Source organism: Penicillium concentricum (assembly GCF_028827145.1).
Source record: "Penicillium concentricum strain IBT 3081 chromosome Unknown utg000002l_segment0_segment0, whole genome shotgun sequence".
Lineage (NCBI taxonomy): Eukaryota > Fungi > Ascomycota > Eurotiomycetes > Eurotiales > Aspergillaceae > Penicillium > Penicillium concentricum.
In genome coordinates, this window is record NW_026622755.1 from 4,161,814 (window position 1) to 4,178,564 (window position 16,751).

Here is a 16,751-nt window from a genome sequence, read left to right on the forward strand (position 1 = left end):
ACTTCCCTGCTCCAACCTTGGAATACATGAATCTTAGAACTGTGCCTGTTAAATCTTTCATATAATGCCAGATAGATTCATGGATCAGTTTGGGTATGGACTAAAACAAGGCTGGTATCAGATCCTATACGGCTGGGATGAACATAAGCTGGTAGCAGTGATTTTCACGGATTCACCCAAAAGCGAATGGCAAATGGAGGGGAATGTCATCGTCTACTGGTGTATTATGGTCGATACAGATGGGTCCGGTGAGAACTACCAGCGTTTTGATGGCTGCGAGAACGTGGGAGGATTTATCGGACAGTCCATGGGTCTTGGTTAAATATATACTTTGTACATAGATAGCTTTGGTTGATTTTGGATACATGCTGATCTCTTAGGTCAAGTATTGTAAATAAAGACAATAAAATTGAGAGAGTTGCTCTTTTGCAGCAGAACGTCCAATGTGCAGTTATTTTGATGTTATATATATATTTAGCTGTCACAGCCATATACGCTCAATCGTTGTGCCGAAAAACTTACGGAGACAAACTCTATATGGAAACTTACATGTCAAGTATCCCGCTAGAATTGAACCACATTACTATACATAATGATGATCCTCGATGATCTCTGCACGGCTCGATAGCGGAATAAAATAACCTCTGAGCTACAAGCTACAACATCAAATTACCAACATAGCCGGATTGAGCCGAAACAAACAGGGTATATTATATGTATTATACATTGAAAACCATTACATTAGATAAAACATAGTACATTTATTCTACAACTCCCACTCTCCCATTCAGACCTGACCAAGGACCACTTAGTTGTTTTTCAATCCGAGACCCACTCCTCGACATCCCCTCCGCGGAGAGATTCTCCCGACCCTCCAGCATGACATCATCGAGGTCCTGATTGAGGGTTTTACATATATCAGTCAGGGTCTGTCGGGCGTCCTGTGCAACCTCAGTACCCAATGAGATCTTTTGGTGAACAAAATCTCGTTCGTTGGCAGCAGCAGCATTAGAGGCAAATGCCCAGGCTTCGGCAAGACCAACAACCTCATCTGGGGTCTGATCGGAGGTCGGGATCTGGGTTCGCAAGTCGAGAGCAGAAGCGGTATGCTTAAAGCGCGGCTGACGGGCGGGAGTGGGGTATTCGGGAAGAAGGTGGGATTCGCCGCTTAGACGATTGAGGGCGCGGAGTGTCGTGGACTTTTCTTTCAAAAGTAAACCGGACAAGTAGGTCTTCTGGAGAGCCAGCGACTTTTGACTCTTGATTAGCGGGATTAGGTTTTCGTTTGTGTATGACAGAACGTCGATTGGGTTGGGTGGTGGTATTTCTGCCATGACGAGTTCGTTTTTGTTGGTTGATCGCGACGGAGGCTTCGGGGTCACATTAATTGGCTGACAAGCTCTGGAGGCGGCGTCGAGTAGATCTCGTCGGGCTCGAAGATATGCGGCATATTGCTCCGTAATCTGTATCTTGCGATTCTCTAGCCCCCGCTGGGCATCCTCGATTTCCCCCGGAGGAAGTTCTTGGAGCAGACTCTCATCCGGATCCCCTTGACCAACCAGCCGCTCCTCCACCCATTGTACTAGCTCATCGCGGGTCTTTTGTAATGCTCGTGCTTTGGCACCTGAAGTCTCGGCTCGGGGATCATGCTGTGCCTTGGCTTTCTCGAACAATTGCTTTTGATGGTCCAATTGCGTTCTTGCGCGGACAACTGCTCTCTCAAGGCTATGCACTAGTTCATCCAAGTCCGTTTCGGTGCCATTGCGTCCCGCCTCTGCATCTACCTCCGGCAACAGCATTTGCTCCTCGTCATTGCCAACGTCGTCCAAGCTGCCCGCATCGCGCGTTTTAATTTCCTCAAGATAATTCTGAAACACCTGCAGCTTGGTATGGCGGCGTCGATCGCGTAGAAGGGCAAGGTATTCACGAAGTTCGGTGCCGGGCTCTTGCAGATCATCATCAGAAGGGCGGTTTGGGGACGCCTTCTGGCGCCTTAACGAGGCGACATTCTCAGACGTCAAGGCAAACTCTTTGCGTGCTGCAACATTGGCGGCCAATGCCTTTAGATAATCCTTTCTTAGCCCAGGGAGGTCGATAGGAATACGTTTGACATCGGTAACAGCATCAGTCGACGCACACAGGGAGAGGTGGGATTGAGAAAGATCGCTTGACTGATCGTCGAATTCGATAAATGAGCGCAGATAAGACGTCAGCGCCTGGCGGATATGAAGGGTTTCCTCGCGCGACTTGACGTAAGGAGCGAGCTGTTTCATAAAGGGTGGAATGTGGGTAGCGTCAGGGGAGCTAGGTCGGACCATGGTTTCATTAGGCGGGGGTTTTGGAGGGCTATGCAAGCTAAGATATCTGGAGAGACAAGCTGAGACCCCGACAGGTCTCGGAAGACTTCACTGCCACAACAGTGATATTGTGAGACCGAAGTTGTTTGGCTCTTGAGGTTCGTCCACTGGTTCGCTTATGTAACATGCAGATCATCCCGAGGTGGAGCTTTATTGTTTTGCTATGCAGTCGAGCATCTATGATATCTTATATCGAATATGATGTTTATTGGGCCTTATAGGAGGTTGGAGATACCGATCAATGAATTGACTCGATTATTGCTCAATTTACTAGATAGCTCCAATTGAGACATCCAATATGCCCCAAAAGGGGCCCGAGCACTATCTCTATTCCGTACCATCTATCATTTGTACGGAGTACAATGTAAGTATATCAACAGAGATATATCTGTAGATTGTGCCATAAGACAACTAGCACATAGTACCTGTAGTGTGTCAGCTTTTCCTTCAAGGGCGTAGATGCTCTACAACATGGAAAGCCACTGTTTTATCTCTAGAGCTATGTACATGTACATCCAGTAGATGTACAGATTACGTGCACGGCCCAATCAAAGCGACAAAGGATAAAACATCTCATGGCAAGAGAGAAGCCCAACTTCTCAGATTTCTCTCTCTTCCTACCTTTCTCAATTCTCTTCCCTGTCGAAAGGAGGTATTTGATCCCCCTCCATAACTGGTATGTTTCGAATGTTCCCCTGGAATTTGCATCAAGGGGTGTTTTGATTCATAATTCCAGACCAAGATCTGACTTATCCCAAGGCTGAAACACTTATAGTTCAGTTAACTCGACTCACACGCCGATTGCAGGCGTGGAAAAAACAAACCGCTAAGCAATATCAACATACCTGATAGCCATGGCTCCCGACTTGAGTGCTACTTCCCACTCTAATATGTCACGACCTCGTGCCGCAACAACGGCACCCGCTATGGCGTCGCAGCCTCCCACACCCCGACAACCAGTACAAGGTTTTCATACATCTGTAGCATTCCCGCCTCCAGGAAGTCCACCACTCGGAACAGGGGATTATAGCATCACACGTACGGCCCAGGGTAAGTTCACAGCGGCAGGCGTCATTTCGTTGAGCTCGCCGACTAACAGAACAAGGGCCATTGCGTCATCCTCAGCCGCTGACACCTTCGGATCTCCATCTAGTGCTTGAAAAGGAGCAAGAAGCGATGGTAAGTGGGATTCCAGAACGCCGAAGTGTATCTACCCCTCAACCGCTGACGCATCAAAACTCTCCGCAGGTGAATCGATTGACCCGAGAGCTATCTATTCTCCGCCAGCAGACGGCATCCGTGGCATCGACAGCATCATCCACCTCGACCTTTAACGAGGCAGATGGTGCACGGGCATCACCCACCCTCAGCAGCTCAAACCAGTCTCACTCCGCCCGACGGAACCGGTCCAATTCCAGCATCAGCTCAAACCAGGGCCCACAGTCTGCAAGTGTCACTGGAATTGCTCCCTCACGAGAGATACCATATCGCCCGGCAGACCATTCTCGAACGGTTCGCAGCCGCGAGCCATCCATCACATCTCGCCGACCCTCCATCGGGTCAATATCCTCGTTCTCCCACAACAATAGCATCGTATACCCACATCGGAACTCGGTATCACAGACCCAGCTAGGTCATTCACCTGGAAACTCACTGTCGCGGTTTGAGGAGGCCACACATCACAGGCTGGAGGTGGAATACATGAAGCGGGAGAACGAACAGCTCAGGAGGCGCGTGCGGGATCTGGAGCAGACTTTAAAGAGACAAAAGGAGGACTCAGCAAGTGATGCTTCTACCACACCGTCCGAAAGAATCATTAATGCCTGATTCAATGTCAATTTCAATATCATTCTTTCGCATTGGCACCGTGGAGGCAGTGCCCAACATTTTCATGGGAGGTTTCCAGGCAAACACATTCATAGAAATCCTGACATGTGAATCTATTTTCTAGGCAGCTCCATTGAAAATATTGAAAATGTCCAATTAAACAGAAACCAAGACGAAACCGGAAGAAAACCAAAAAAATTAGCTACGTGAGGCGGTGCAATAGCCCCGCCATACGTCATAAAGTCACTTGTGGCGCAGGAGGTCCTTGTTAGATAAATAGTCGCATCACCACCTGGGAAATCGTGTGACTTTTAAATATCTCTCTAACTATTCTTTCTTCTCTAAAATAATCATGTCTCACGCCACTGTTCACGTTTCTGGCATCTCGTCAGCAACCTCCGAGAAGGAGGTTCGCGACTTCTTCAGCTTCTGGTACGTCACAATCAGTACTATATATGACAACTCGCTAACTTGAACAGTGGAAAAATTGTCAGCCTCTCCATTACCCCCGTCTCTGGGGATGCCGATGCTCCCAAGTCCGCCACTGTGACTTTCGAAAAGGAAGCGTAAGTTACCCCGCACCCAGTTTCAATATTTCCCGCAGACTAACCCAATCCCCCTGAAAACAGTGCTGCCAAGACTGCTCTCCTCCTAGACCAGACCCAACTAGGCACCTCTGCCGTGCATGTCGAAGCAGCTCACAACATTGAAGACCTAGCCGGAGCCCAAGACACCCGCGCGGGCAGCGAGACCAAAGATGAAGAGCACCACATCGCACAGGAAGACAAGCCCCGATCGCGTATTGTCGCAGAGTACCTGGCACACGGGTACGTGGTGAGCGACAATGCGATCATGAAGGCGATCCAGTTGGACCAGAAGCACGGAGTCTCGAGCCGTTTCACCTCGGCACTCACCAACTTCGATAAGAAGTACAATGCCACCGAGCGCGCCAAGGGCATCGATGAGAACTACCAAATCTCCAATAAGGCGGCCTCTGGCTGGCGCGGCCTGAGCTCCTACTTTGAGAAGGCCCTGGAGCACCCCTCCGGCCAGAAGCTGCGTGACTTCTATGTTCAGACCGATAAGCAGGTGCGCGATATCCACGCCGAGGCTCGCCGTCTGGCGGATCTGAAGCAGGGTAAGAGCGGTGAGGCTACACCTGCCGCTACTGCTGAGCCTGTTCCTGCTGCCCCTGCTGCCCCTGCTGCCCCTGCTCAGCCTGAGGCTGCCGCTGCCCCTTCTGAGAAGGTGTAAAGGAATCCTTGGAAAGAGGTCTTAACTTAATGTGGAGATGAATATTTGTGCTGGGCGTTTGTGTCTATTGCTTTATCCTTTCCCTTATGATGCCATGCCATGTCCATAGTTTATTTTTCTTTCTGCCTGTGTGATAACCTGATGTTCGGGCTCTTGCTACAAGCGAGCCTTTTTGATAAGTATCCAATAAGCAAAGCAAATGGACATAAAGATTGATTTCACTCTGGAGAATGGATGTATTATTTTACTAAGTACAAAGCTCAAAAAGAGGATGGTTATTTGAGCTTATTCTTCATGATATCATTACCCAAAATTTAAAAACAGGACCCTTTCCAAGTACATGCAAGAAATATTCCGTCTCAATGTTGTTTTCCCTTGGCGAACTTTTCCGCCTCAATCTTCTCTAGTGGGTGTTCGGGGTTGCTCGTCAACACATTGTCCCTGAAATCCTCTGACGATCGCTTCGAGGGCTCGTGTGCTGGAGGTTTGCCGACATTGGTCCTGCCGGAGCCGGGGGTATCCTGCTGCTGGGCACCGGATTGGCGCTCCGGAGAGGGGGATTGGCGGCCGGGGTAAGGAGCAGACATTGTGAATGTAGAATTGAATTTGATGTGCTAAAGGGGGATGGGGGTGAGCTTCAGAGGAAATGAATAAGATATGGCAATCTTGACATTACTGACTTGTGTTTGGGATGACTTTAGTGCTGGATGTAGAATGTTTGTATTTGAATGGAGAATTGAAGGAACAATACTCTTTTTATTCCTGAAATCAACTGACGTTACCAGCTAAACCGGTCATGGGGGGGGGGTTCATCATGATGACGTGTGGAGTGGCACTTGGAAGGTCTCCATTCTACCTACAACTATCTACCCACCTAGGATAGTACATCTTTTACAATAACATATGTGGTTTGGAGGCCCGTACAATAATCTTTGTCACATATGTAGTTGTACGAGGTTGTATAGCTATAGATCCTCAAGTATTGAAATAGAAACTCGAAAGACCACTATGGACCCCAGAAGCTTTTGGAGAATGAATCTAGATTTTGTCCTTTGTAACATGAATGCTGATCTTCAAGATATTCAAGTTGACTTCGAAAGCGATATCCGAATCTGATACTTGCCTCTGAAACATATGACGTCAGTTATCGCGTTTGTTTTGACCTCACATCTTCTATCTCCAACACTTGAAAGGATCTCGAAAATGAAGCTAAACTAGAGGACAAGACTATATAGGAAACATGTTCGCACAACCACATGACCTAATGTACCCATCTGGCAATTGAAAGGTTAACCTCTCCCTTCTACTCGACAACAGAGTGCTGGGATCCTCAGTTCCTACGGCAGGTATTCATGGTTTTAGGATACTTGAAACTCTCGCAAAGGTATAAGAGTAATGAACTTTCCTTTCTAGGAAGATGCGTATTCTGGGAAGGTGCGTCTGCTGGGGGTATAAACCCAGGCTAATGGGCAGTTGAAGTAGAATGTATATGGCACAAGCACTAGGATTTGGTCTATTTGACCCTAGTTCAAGGTAGTCAGCCAAAATCCTCCCTGGATTGCTGAGAACTATGAGTACGGGTGATACCGCATTGGAAAGCTCAGTAATGGTGAAACTGGTGAGGGTTTCGATCCTGCGCTGGGAGTAATTGAGGTACGGATTCTTTTCTTCTTCTTTACTTGTCAAGCTGAACTTGGAAGAGACCAGTACAAGACCATTATCTCCCGAGGTTATCAGCCTTTCCTTCTAATCACACCAAAGAAAGCCGCTTCTATTACTACGAAAAGTACCCTCGTTCTGATAACACCGCGACAGACGTTTTTGTTGGTGGAGGAAGCAAGGCAAACAATGCACCCAACAGGATAGGCGAACAAGACGCTAGCTCTACACACGTTCTGTCCACCTCTATTAGCATAGGCTGGGGCCTTTGTGACATCAAACAGTGTCATGGCTGGGAATCCAAACGTTGGCGTTGCAATCCTATAGGCATTGGCAGTTTGATACAGGGAGGCGAGCGCACTTATTTTTACGCTGCCTTTAAATTGACAGGCCTCTTTTGTTTCTTTTGTGGCTTTCTGGAAGGCCAGTGCTGGGTGCCTTGTTGGGTTCCCTGATAGATACTTATGTGAATAGTCTTGGAATGTTCTTGTAACGTTGTGGATTCGATTCCGAGTCCACCTATGTGGCTGGTATCTACGGTACTACAGGTTCCAGGACTGGAATCCAACATTCGTAGCATGGCTGATGTACTATATCATGAGAGAACAAAGGTGTCTTCAGGGGAATCTGTGCATCGAAGAGGATTAGAAAGGGGGAGAGAGGGGGAGTACCCTCGAGCAGAATGTCCACGGGTAGGACTTTTAAGAGTACATCAGCGAGTGCATGGCATGAAACAGACACGACGAAAGAAACACGGAGGTACAGAGCAGATGGGACATGATCTAAAGAAGCGGGAAAAACATGAAATGGGCATATGGTCTCGTGAGGAAAATGTGGAAGGGGTAAATAGATAGAGACTAGACGTCCGAGGCATTGGAAATTCGAAGCTTGTTTTTGTTTTTCTCAATCCATCTCGGTTATAGTCTCTTAGTTGCCGTTGGCCTGCATGCCCGCTGCGGCGGCGGCTTCTGCGTTGGCAGCGGCGACCATGGCCTTGGCATCGGCTTCGTGGAAGACGCCTTGAATGACCTGCTGTTCTTCGGGGCCGAGAACCTTGGTCAGACTCTCGTAGAGCTGGGGCTGTTCTTGCTGAAGGTCTGAAATTGAGGTTAGCGGGTGATACGCTAAAGGGAATATTCTCGTAGAGATCACTTACTCAGCAGGACATGCTTGAACATGCCATATGGCTCCACCTTGTCCAGAGGGGTCTCCAGGAGACTCTCCTCGTCCATGTCATCATCGTCATCATCGGTGTAGGAGCCGAACTTTTGAGCCTCCTGGTTGAGGAAGTCGAGGTAAGCGGCACTCTCGTCGGGGACGTCGTCTTCCTCAAGAGCTGCTTCAACCTCGTTTTCGTCCCACTCAACATCTCCATCCCAGTCATTGTCCTCGTCATCCTCGTCATCCTCGTCATCGAGGGTGAAGTCGGACTCCTTGGTAGCATCCTCACGTTCTGAATAAATTCTTAGCCTTGGGGGAACACGACGGGAGGGTTGGGGAAACGTACGCTTGAGAGCAGCAGGCAGGGTCTGGAAGAGTCTGGTCACACCCTGCAACAGTCTTGGCCATCCCTGCTGGACACTGACCGGAACATCGGTAGCCTTCAGAGTAAGCAGCGAGCTGATTGCGGCAATTGACAGTTTCTTGTCGTGCACACGTCTGAAGTTGTCGATGTTAGCGAACCAAGTGCTGAAGAACTTGTTGGTCCAGCCCTTGGCCTCCATAACCTGAAGACTGAGAGCTGAGTTGTAGTAGATAGCGTTAATGACCATCTCCATCAAGTGGATGCGGTACGACTTGGTGCGTGCCTCGCCGGCGTCGATAACCCGCATAGCCATCTCAATGAACATAGGGATATACTGGTCAATGTGACCCCGAAGGTTGAGCATCAAGGTCTCAGCAAGCTTGCAACCGCAGATGCGATCAACACCACCAACCTTGTCGTCAGAGAAGATGTCCTGTACCATACCAACCATAGCGTCCAGGTAAGCTGGGTTCTGAACCAGCATATCAGAGCCATAAGCGACATAGTTGTCAAGGGCGGGGAGCATGTCTGCACGCAGAAAGGTCAATAGAAATTCAAAACGCGTGAATTGATGTGAACTTCTTACCTTCGAGATACAGCTCAGCACCAGCCTTGAAGGTCTTGTGAATCAGCTCAAAGGCTTGCCACATGGATGGGGAAATGGTCTTGGATGCGAATGTGCAGCTGTCAATGATCTCGAAAATTTCGTTGTAGAGATCTAAAATAACCAATTAGAGCCGGGCATACGATTGAAAGATTTATTAAAAACAAACTTACCATAGAGCTTGTTCTCCAGGGTGATGCTGATGACGGGCATCAAGATGGTCTCAAGGTGCAGAAGCACGTCGGGGGTGCTCTCAAGTGTGAGAATGAGGGTGCCGATGGTCTGCAACACACCCAGAGCGGTGATGCTCTTGTCGTCCAAGAAATCGCCGTATCCATCTTCGTCACCACCCTTGGAGGCGTTGCGCTCCAGGAGCTCACCAACAATACGCATGTAAGTATCGCGGAGCTGCTCGCTCAGCGCCACAGCGAATGGAGTAAGCTCGGCGGAGAAGACCTCAACAAAGTCCTCCATGACGTTGGCCAGAGCATCCACGTCGACCTCATTGGCCAACTTGAGAAGCTGCTGCATAATTTGGGGGATGTTCTGCTGCATCGATGTACGGATGACATCGTGACGGATAAGGGGCTGCAGAGCAAGGGCGGCCTCAACTCGCACGGGAAGCTCGGAATCGGTCATGGACTCGAGAATGTTTCGGTAGATAACCATGAGGTTGTTCGGGTCCTTGAAGTCAAGCTGCTCGAACTTCTCCAGGGTGTCGCAAGCACGAGCACGGAGGAAGCCATGGGGACTGCGGAATTCGGGGAAGACATGACGGACGAAGAAGTATTCGACCTGGTCAGCAATCGGGCTTTTCTTGCCCAGGATGACGGAAGCAAGCGAGCCAATCATTCTCAAAGCACCCTCTTTCTCCCTGGGCTGCTTCTGCTCTTCCGGCTCAGACTCATACTTGCTGACAACACTGTTCACGAATGTGAGAATGGAGAAGGTCTGCTTCTTGCGGTTCTTGGTGAGGGAAACCAAGAAGTTTGTGGCGGCAACATCAGGAGCGGACACTTCTTCGTAGAAGTTCAACTTGCGGTGGAGATACTCAGATGGGTCGTCTTCGAAAAGCTCAATGTCCTCGTCGGACTGACACAAGATAGGGAAAACGAAGTGGGCGATCAGGTTGTCCATGTGGGGCTTCAAGTGGTCCCACATGGCCTTTGGCTTGACACACTCCTCCATAAAGACCAAAGTATATGAAAGTGCGGAGTTGCTGAGCCATTGCGTCTTGGAGACCCACTTGTCAATCTCCGTCAAGTATCCCTTGAGAATTTCGGGGGCGAAAGTGCTGATAAAGGTCTTCGCGTACGGTGTGTAGTCGGGGGTAGAGGCTTTCGTGATCGTGGTGGGGTTGCCATATCTGATGAATAGGCGGTTCAGGTTGGCGTATGACCACTTCTTGCACTTCCACCAGTGGTTCATCTCCCTCTCTTCCTTCGTATCCGCCATTGAGCTCGCAGGGGGTGTCTTCGAGACAATGCGCAGGAATAGTGTACACCAGTCCACAGTTGCCTGGTGGGTTTGAAGGCATGGAGAAAGCTCGAACTAAATAATTCGCATCAAGTCAGTATAAATGGCCTAGCCACGCGCAGACTAGAATCGGGGTAACCGACGTAAATTGCGTGCTTGAAAGCCTTCACCACAATACGGAGCATCTCCGCAGCCTCCAGGCTTTCCTCATCAACAAGCTTCGATCCGATGCTGAGCAGCTGGGGGAAAGAATGCTCCACGATCTTATCGAACTCCTCTCTCTTCTCGCCGGCCTTGAACCTGTAGACTCGGCAGACTGCCAAAAGACACTGCAGACCCGCATACACCGTACTTGCGTCATTGGTGCTAAGGAGCTGCAGAGTAAGATCCAAGAATCCGGGCCACTGCTCGGGGAAGTCGTTTTGAAGAATCTTCTGGAGGAGGGGAACCAGTTGATTGCGGACATTGGGAGGCGTCGAGGCCAGGGCAGGGATAAGTCTCTCCCTGAAACTGGGCTTCTCGGCTTCAGGAATTGGCGTACGCTGGGGGCTATCTTCGACGGGGGCCCATCCACGGGTAATACGGTTCTTCAGGTAAACACCAGCTATAAGAAAGAGCGGGGTTAGTAAGAGACAGAAGTTCTTTCGCGATCCAATATGGACACCCAGAAACTTACCAGAGAGCTGGACTGCATTGTTCTGCTCGCCCTGCAAGATATCCAAGAGTCCATTGATAAATCCGGGTTGCGTCTCGGCCTAGATATATCAACCACGTGTGAGCCTGACGTTGGGTGCCCCGCCAGTCGATCTAGCACGTACATATTTCAAATCAAGCTCCGCTTGTCGGCGAATATCCGCATTCGCGTCTAGAGTAGACTGAATGCGGTCTCGGAGGGCTGTGACATCCATCGCGCAACAATCCCCCAAACACCAGAAAGTCAAAAAATCTCCAAATAAACTGGGAACCCCGTGGGAGACGCGGACCGGCGCCGATGGAAGAGGGAGGCGAAAGAGTCAATGATTGAAAGGACGTAAATGTCCTAAAGAGATCGTGTGGATCTTGAAGAGAAGGGGAGAAAAGGTGTGTTCTTCAAAGAGGAGGGGGATTTTTTTCGATTTTCCGACTTCTCGGGAGGCGGTCGCCCCGCAGCTAATCAGAGGCCGCACACACGGATTTTCTAGGAACTATGGACTATGGGCTTGTTGATTTATTCTATAAGATATTATAAGATATTATAGAGGAAGATATTGATTTCAATTGAAATTTGATTTCATGTTCATTTCTTCGTCTTGATTTACATACATGGTGAATCCTCCATCTAGTGGAGAGAGGTTCATGACTACCCAATAGGGACCCAGGCATTAAACCATATACCCCTAGGATTGAGTATATCTTCACATGTAAAGAGAAGCCGCAAAGATGACATCGCGCTTGATCAACTCCTGAGCTTGCTGCATCTTAGTGTAAAGAGTTGGGTCACCGACCAGTTTGGCCGCATTCTTCACTTCGCGACAAGTCTCGTCCAGTCGGGTGATCACCCGAACAATAGTACCCTCCATCACGTCCGTGAGGTCCGTAATGCGATTGAAAGACATTCCCTTGGCCCACTCATAAACAACTTCAGCGAGACCAAAGCGTGGCTTGCTGGCAAAGTCGTTGGAATCTTCACTAGACTGAATGACTTGGTGCAGGATCTGGAAATCATTCACTTTCTCGGCGATACGAATGATCTCCTTCTGGCCCTTCTCCAGACGAGGAGTGAGGGTGGGTGTGCTTTCTGTCTTCTCCTGGAAGACAAATGCAGAGAGGAGTGCAACAATCTCCTCCGGTTCATATTCAGCAAGAACGTTCTCGAGGACCAATTCGGTCAGCACCAGCTCGTCGGCGGAATGAATCTCGCATGCCACCTTGCCCTTCAGCTGTACACGAGAGTGTTCGTCAACAAAGCCGAGCTCCCTCAGCACGTGAATGCGCTGCTCATAATCCGGAAGTAGTTGAAGGTTTTGGTCGGACATCAGTTGCTTCAGCTCCGAGATATTTTCTTTAACTTGCCACTCGTCGTGTTGCATCTCAAACTATTAGACATTAGTGCAATGTTCAGATAAATAGAAATAAGATACTCACGTGGTTCACGAAATCAGGGCATTGTAGACAGTGGCATGACTGAGCAATCTCTGCCTGAGCCTGTCGTTTGTCGAGGATATCGCGGATATCCATCTCTTTGATACGCTGCCAGTCAATTTCGTCCCAGGCAGTATCGATCCAAGAGTTGGTGAATTGGCACAGTTCCGTTTCTGCCCACTTGAGGGATTCTGTTCCTGGATTAGTCTTTTTTGATAACCATATGGGCAAAAAGAAGCAAATATTCTCTTACCTTTCTTAATGTTCAGATACCACATTGGTTTTGTGATCTTAACCTGGGTGTTTGTCACGCACTCGAGATCGGATAGTGGGATCTTGCATACGCGGAGGCTCATGTCATCGACGCGAGTGGGGAGTGATTGGAAGTAGGGTCGGAACAGAGGCAAGAATGGAAGAATGTCGGTGGGGTGTCGTTTGCTACTCAAGGTTCCGATCTCAAGCACTTGGACACAGGGTACGGCCCCGACAACTCCCGCGGAAACTCCATCGCGAGTGATAACACCAGCAGTACGGAGCCCATCCTATTTTCCACGTTAGCATTTTACCAAACACATACTATCACAACGGAAAAGGTGAACTCACCTTGCGGTATACCACCAACCTCTTCATTGTGAAAAGACGTTTGCCAACAGGCGATGATATCAGTTCGGTGTGGAACTCAGCTGTGAGTTTTCGATACTCCATAGCGGCGTTATGACAGGCCATCAAATCCAGGTCACAGATCTCACATGGTGCCCGTTTGATTTTCGCAAGACTTGCTTCGGATACCTGTACTTGCTTCTCGTGTTCCGGTAGGAGAGCCTGTGTTGCATTTTCACTGAAACTCCGCTTGATCATTTCCTCAATCTTCAGGGCTTCCACACGCAACAGATTCAGTATCATATTGTATGTGAGACGGAATTGAGACCTAAGCTTTGTGGGGTCTCCAAGAATCATCTGTTTCAGCGAGGCAGCAGATGGGGCCTCATCCTTTCCGCTGTTTGTCACGATAACATATCCCACCGTGTCAAGACCTCTACGACCAGCACGTCCGGCCATTTGCGTGTATTCGCCGGGCAGGAGATCACGGAAGCTTTTGCCATCGTGCTTACGGAACCCGGAGAATACCACAGTTCGGGTGGGAAGATTCAGACCCATCGCGAATGTTTCTGTGGCGAACAAAACCTTGACCAGAGACCTAGCGAAGAGAATCTCAACAACTTCCTTCATGATGGGCAGGAGACCGCCATGGTGTACAGCGATGCCTCTGCTTAGTAGCTCGCGAAGGCGAAGAATTTGCGGTAGCGTGCGGTCTTCAGGCTTCAATCGGGTGAGTGACTTCTCAATGAACATGTGTGTCAAACTCTTCTCGCTGGCGTTGCTGAAGTCTTGGTTTGACAGTGAATCAGCGTTCTCCTCGCATCGCTTCTTAGAAAAGACGAAAACACATCCCGGCAGCAAGTCTTCTTGGCGAAGATGCGAAACAAGATGCACCCAGGTGTTTTTGTCTTGTGCCGCACTTGTACGACCGCCACCACGGCCTGTGCGAGCAATGTTGCCTGTTCCTCGGTTGGCGTACTGTCCGCCGCTCTGTCCCCGACCTCGTTGCGGACCTCCACGCTGTGGACCGCCGCGCTGGGGGCCCCCGCGACCACCTCTATTATTCGCTGGCTGGCCACGTCCCCGGCCCTGGGGGACCGGTGCTCTAGCTTGCGCCGACTGCGCCTGAGCTTCCGCCTCCTTCTTGGCTTTGGCCTTATCTTTGCCGGACAGAATATCATCTGCTTCCTTCCAGCCGCTCTCAAGGAATCTTTTGTTGGAGTCGACGATCTTGTGCTTGCTCTTCCCGGCCCAGAGGTAGTGCTCTAGCGGGACAGGTCGTTTATGTGTTGAAATGACATAGATGTCCTTCTTCTTTGTACGACCCACCCAGGATGCGAATTCTCGGGTATTGGGCACAGTGGCGGATAGAAGAATCAATGTGACATGCTCTGGAAGCATAATGATGACTTCTTCCCATACCACTCCTCGTTCAAGATCGTTCACATAATGCACCTCGTCGAAAATGACAAATTCAACGTCCCGGATGAGATCAGCGCCTCGGTACAGCATACTTCGCAAGATCTCAGTGGTCATGATGAGACAGCTGGCTTCCGGATTGATTTGAACATCACCGGTCAGAATACCGACATCGTCAAATTCGGTTCTGAAATCACGGTATTTCTGGTTACTCAGCGCTTTTATGGGAGACGTGTAAATCGCTTTGGTCATATGTTTAGCAGCCAAGGCGATTGCATATTCGGCCACGACTGTCTTTCCTGCCGAGGTATGGGCTGCAACAAACACTGAATCGCCATTCTCAAGGTGGTAAACAGCCTCCTTTTGGAAAGTGTCAAGCTCGAATGGCCACTCTCTGGCCATATCTGGAACCAACTCGTTGAAGTTCGGGATATCCTTGTTGACATCCACAACGTGGGCCCATTCTTTACCTTTCTGCTTGTGAACACTGGCGAGCAACTGACTACGGGGTTCCAATGCTGGGAACTCAACTGGTAGCAAAGCGTCAATGTCTTCTTCGTCTTCGTCGTCGCTGACATCCTCAATCTCGGTATTTGCTCCTGTGTCGACATCCACAGTCTCCTCGGGTTGGTCCACTTTCAGGTCGCTTTCCTCTTGAAGAAGGGCAGTTTCGACTTCCTGCGCACCCTCGGTGGCGTCCTTGGATTTGGATTCATCGAAATCGATACCGTTGTCGAAGCCAGGGGGTGTTGTCAGAAGACCTCCCTCGGCGCCGAAGTTGATTATGCGATCGAGCCCAGATTGCTTCCCGTTGCTCGATTGTTCTGTGACCTGAGCATCGGCCTCCATTGCTGCCAAGGCCTCGATAGCGTCCAAACCCCCGGGAGCGAACGGGAAGAAACCTGCAGCACCTCTGACAAAGTCGGCACGACCAGCAGGTCGGCGGAGAAGAGATGTGGAGTTCTTGGCTGTTGCGCTTGCAGCAGGAACCGTGACTTCCTGGTATCCAGTAACTCGTCCTTCCAGTCCCTCTCGTGTGAACCGAGTCACCGTCCGTGTCTGGGTTGGGGCGAGTTCGAAAAGGTCTGCATAATCTGTCGAAACGTCCCATCGTCTGCGAAAGCTGTTAAGAGCTGCCCCGCAAATGAAAACAAGATACTGGTACTTACTTCTGAAGAGAATTCAACCATTTCGTGCTGAATTGGTCTGATGGGGTCAGAAACTCATTTTCAAGCTCTGTTAGCAACTCTTGGGCACTCTGAGGAGCTTGCTTCCGAGGTTGGAAGTTCTCGATCTTGCCATCCTCTTCGTCTGCGAGGCGAGCATCGAAGGCTGCGGGGCCGAACTGTTTGCCTTCTAGGTCTAACTTCTTCATTGGGGAATCGAGCGAGTCCGCCATGGTGTTAAGAAATGTATCGGAAAGTCAACCGGCGAGTGAAATTATGTCGATGTTTGACTCGGCAGTAGCCGAACCCCACACCAATATGTGTATCGATTTCAAGTCCTGGCGGAAAACTGGAAGGAATTGGTCTTGGGCGTGAAAAAAAGAGGTTGAACGGATGAAATTGACCTTTCAAGTAAGTTTGACGGAGTGTTTCGAAGTGGTTTCAGACAAGATTTGCAGCAACAGGGCTGCTTGGTAAACTTCGCTGAAAGACACCAAAGGCGGTATGATCCGGCAGTATCCATGACGTCGGTGTGGGGTTATGCTAGGGCTACCATCTATACATTTACATTTAGGTGCGCTGATCTTGATATTAATTTTGATTTAAATATATGTATTTTCCATAAGCAGAGCTTGTGAACTGTTCTAACTTCGATTACCCGTCACTTGAACCGCACTTTGCTAACAAAAACAGCCCTAACTTGTCACGGCCAAGTGGCGGATAACCTAATGTCATAGAGAGCA

General features: G+C 49.4%; 7 protein-coding genes across 7 annotated transcripts; 3 read left to right on the plus strand and 4 right to left on the minus strand.

Moving 5' to 3' along the window:
• Positions 1-64: 64 nt before the first annotated feature.
• On the plus strand, positions 65-322 carry N7517_005208 (uncharacterized protein; the record flags this gene model as incomplete). Its single annotated transcript, XM_056722938.1, has 1 exon — positions 65-322. One exon carries the CDS (start codon positions 65-67, stop codon positions 320-322), a length of 258 nt encoding a protein of 85 aa, XP_056579188.1.
• A 439-nt stretch (positions 323-761) lies between these two features.
• On the minus strand, positions 762-2,318 carry N7517_005209 (uncharacterized protein; the record flags this gene model as incomplete). Its single annotated transcript, XM_056722939.1, has 1 exon — positions 762-2,318. One exon carries the CDS (start codon positions 2,316-2,318, stop codon positions 762-764), a length of 1,557 nt encoding a protein of 518 aa, XP_056579189.1.
• An 893-nt stretch (positions 2,319-3,211) lies between these two features.
• N7517_005210 (uncharacterized protein) lies at positions 3,212-4,184 on the plus strand (the record flags this gene model as incomplete). Its single annotated transcript, XM_056722940.1, has 3 exons — positions 3,212-3,407; positions 3,463-3,536; positions 3,606-4,184. The coding sequence occupies 3 exons, from the start codon at positions 3,212-3,214 to the stop codon at positions 4,182-4,184; spliced, it is 849 nt and encodes a 282-aa protein (XP_056579190.1).
• A 352-nt stretch (positions 4,185-4,536) lies between these two features.
• Positions 4,537-5,438, plus strand: vip1 (putative actin cytoskeleton protein (VIP1); the record flags this gene model as incomplete). The annotated part of the gene is made up of 3 exons (XM_056722941.1): positions 4,537-4,616; positions 4,664-4,750; positions 4,814-5,438. 3 exons carry the CDS (start codon positions 4,537-4,539, stop codon positions 5,436-5,438), a joined length of 792 nt encoding a protein of 263 aa, XP_056579191.1.
• Positions 5,439-5,797: 359 nt separating this feature from the next.
• On the minus strand, positions 5,798-6,025 carry N7517_005212 (uncharacterized protein; the record flags this gene model as incomplete). The annotated part of the gene is made up of 1 exon (XM_056722942.1): positions 5,798-6,025. One exon carries the CDS (start codon positions 6,023-6,025, stop codon positions 5,798-5,800), a length of 228 nt encoding a protein of 75 aa, XP_056579192.1.
• Positions 6,026-8,024: 1,999 nt separating this feature from the next.
• N7517_005213 (putative nonsense-mediated mRNA decay protein (Nmd5)) lies at positions 8,025-11,610 on the minus strand (the record flags this gene model as incomplete). The annotated part of the gene is made up of 8 exons (XM_056722943.1): positions 8,025-8,194; positions 8,254-8,550; positions 8,605-9,150; positions 9,209-9,340; positions 9,400-10,777; positions 10,846-11,306; positions 11,379-11,457; positions 11,521-11,610. 8 exons carry the CDS (start codon positions 11,608-11,610, stop codon positions 8,025-8,027), a joined length of 3,153 nt encoding a protein of 1,050 aa, XP_056579193.1.
• Positions 11,611-12,096: 486 nt separating this feature from the next.
• N7517_005214 (SKI complex RNA helicase subunit SKI2) lies at positions 12,097-16,241 on the minus strand (the record flags this gene model as incomplete). The annotated part of the gene is made up of 5 exons (XM_056722944.1): positions 12,097-12,777; positions 12,827-13,014; positions 13,077-13,365; positions 13,427-15,956; positions 16,012-16,241. 5 exons carry the CDS (start codon positions 16,239-16,241, stop codon positions 12,097-12,099), a joined length of 3,918 nt encoding a protein of 1,305 aa, XP_056579194.1.
• Between the last annotated feature and the right edge of the window lie 510 nt (positions 16,242-16,751).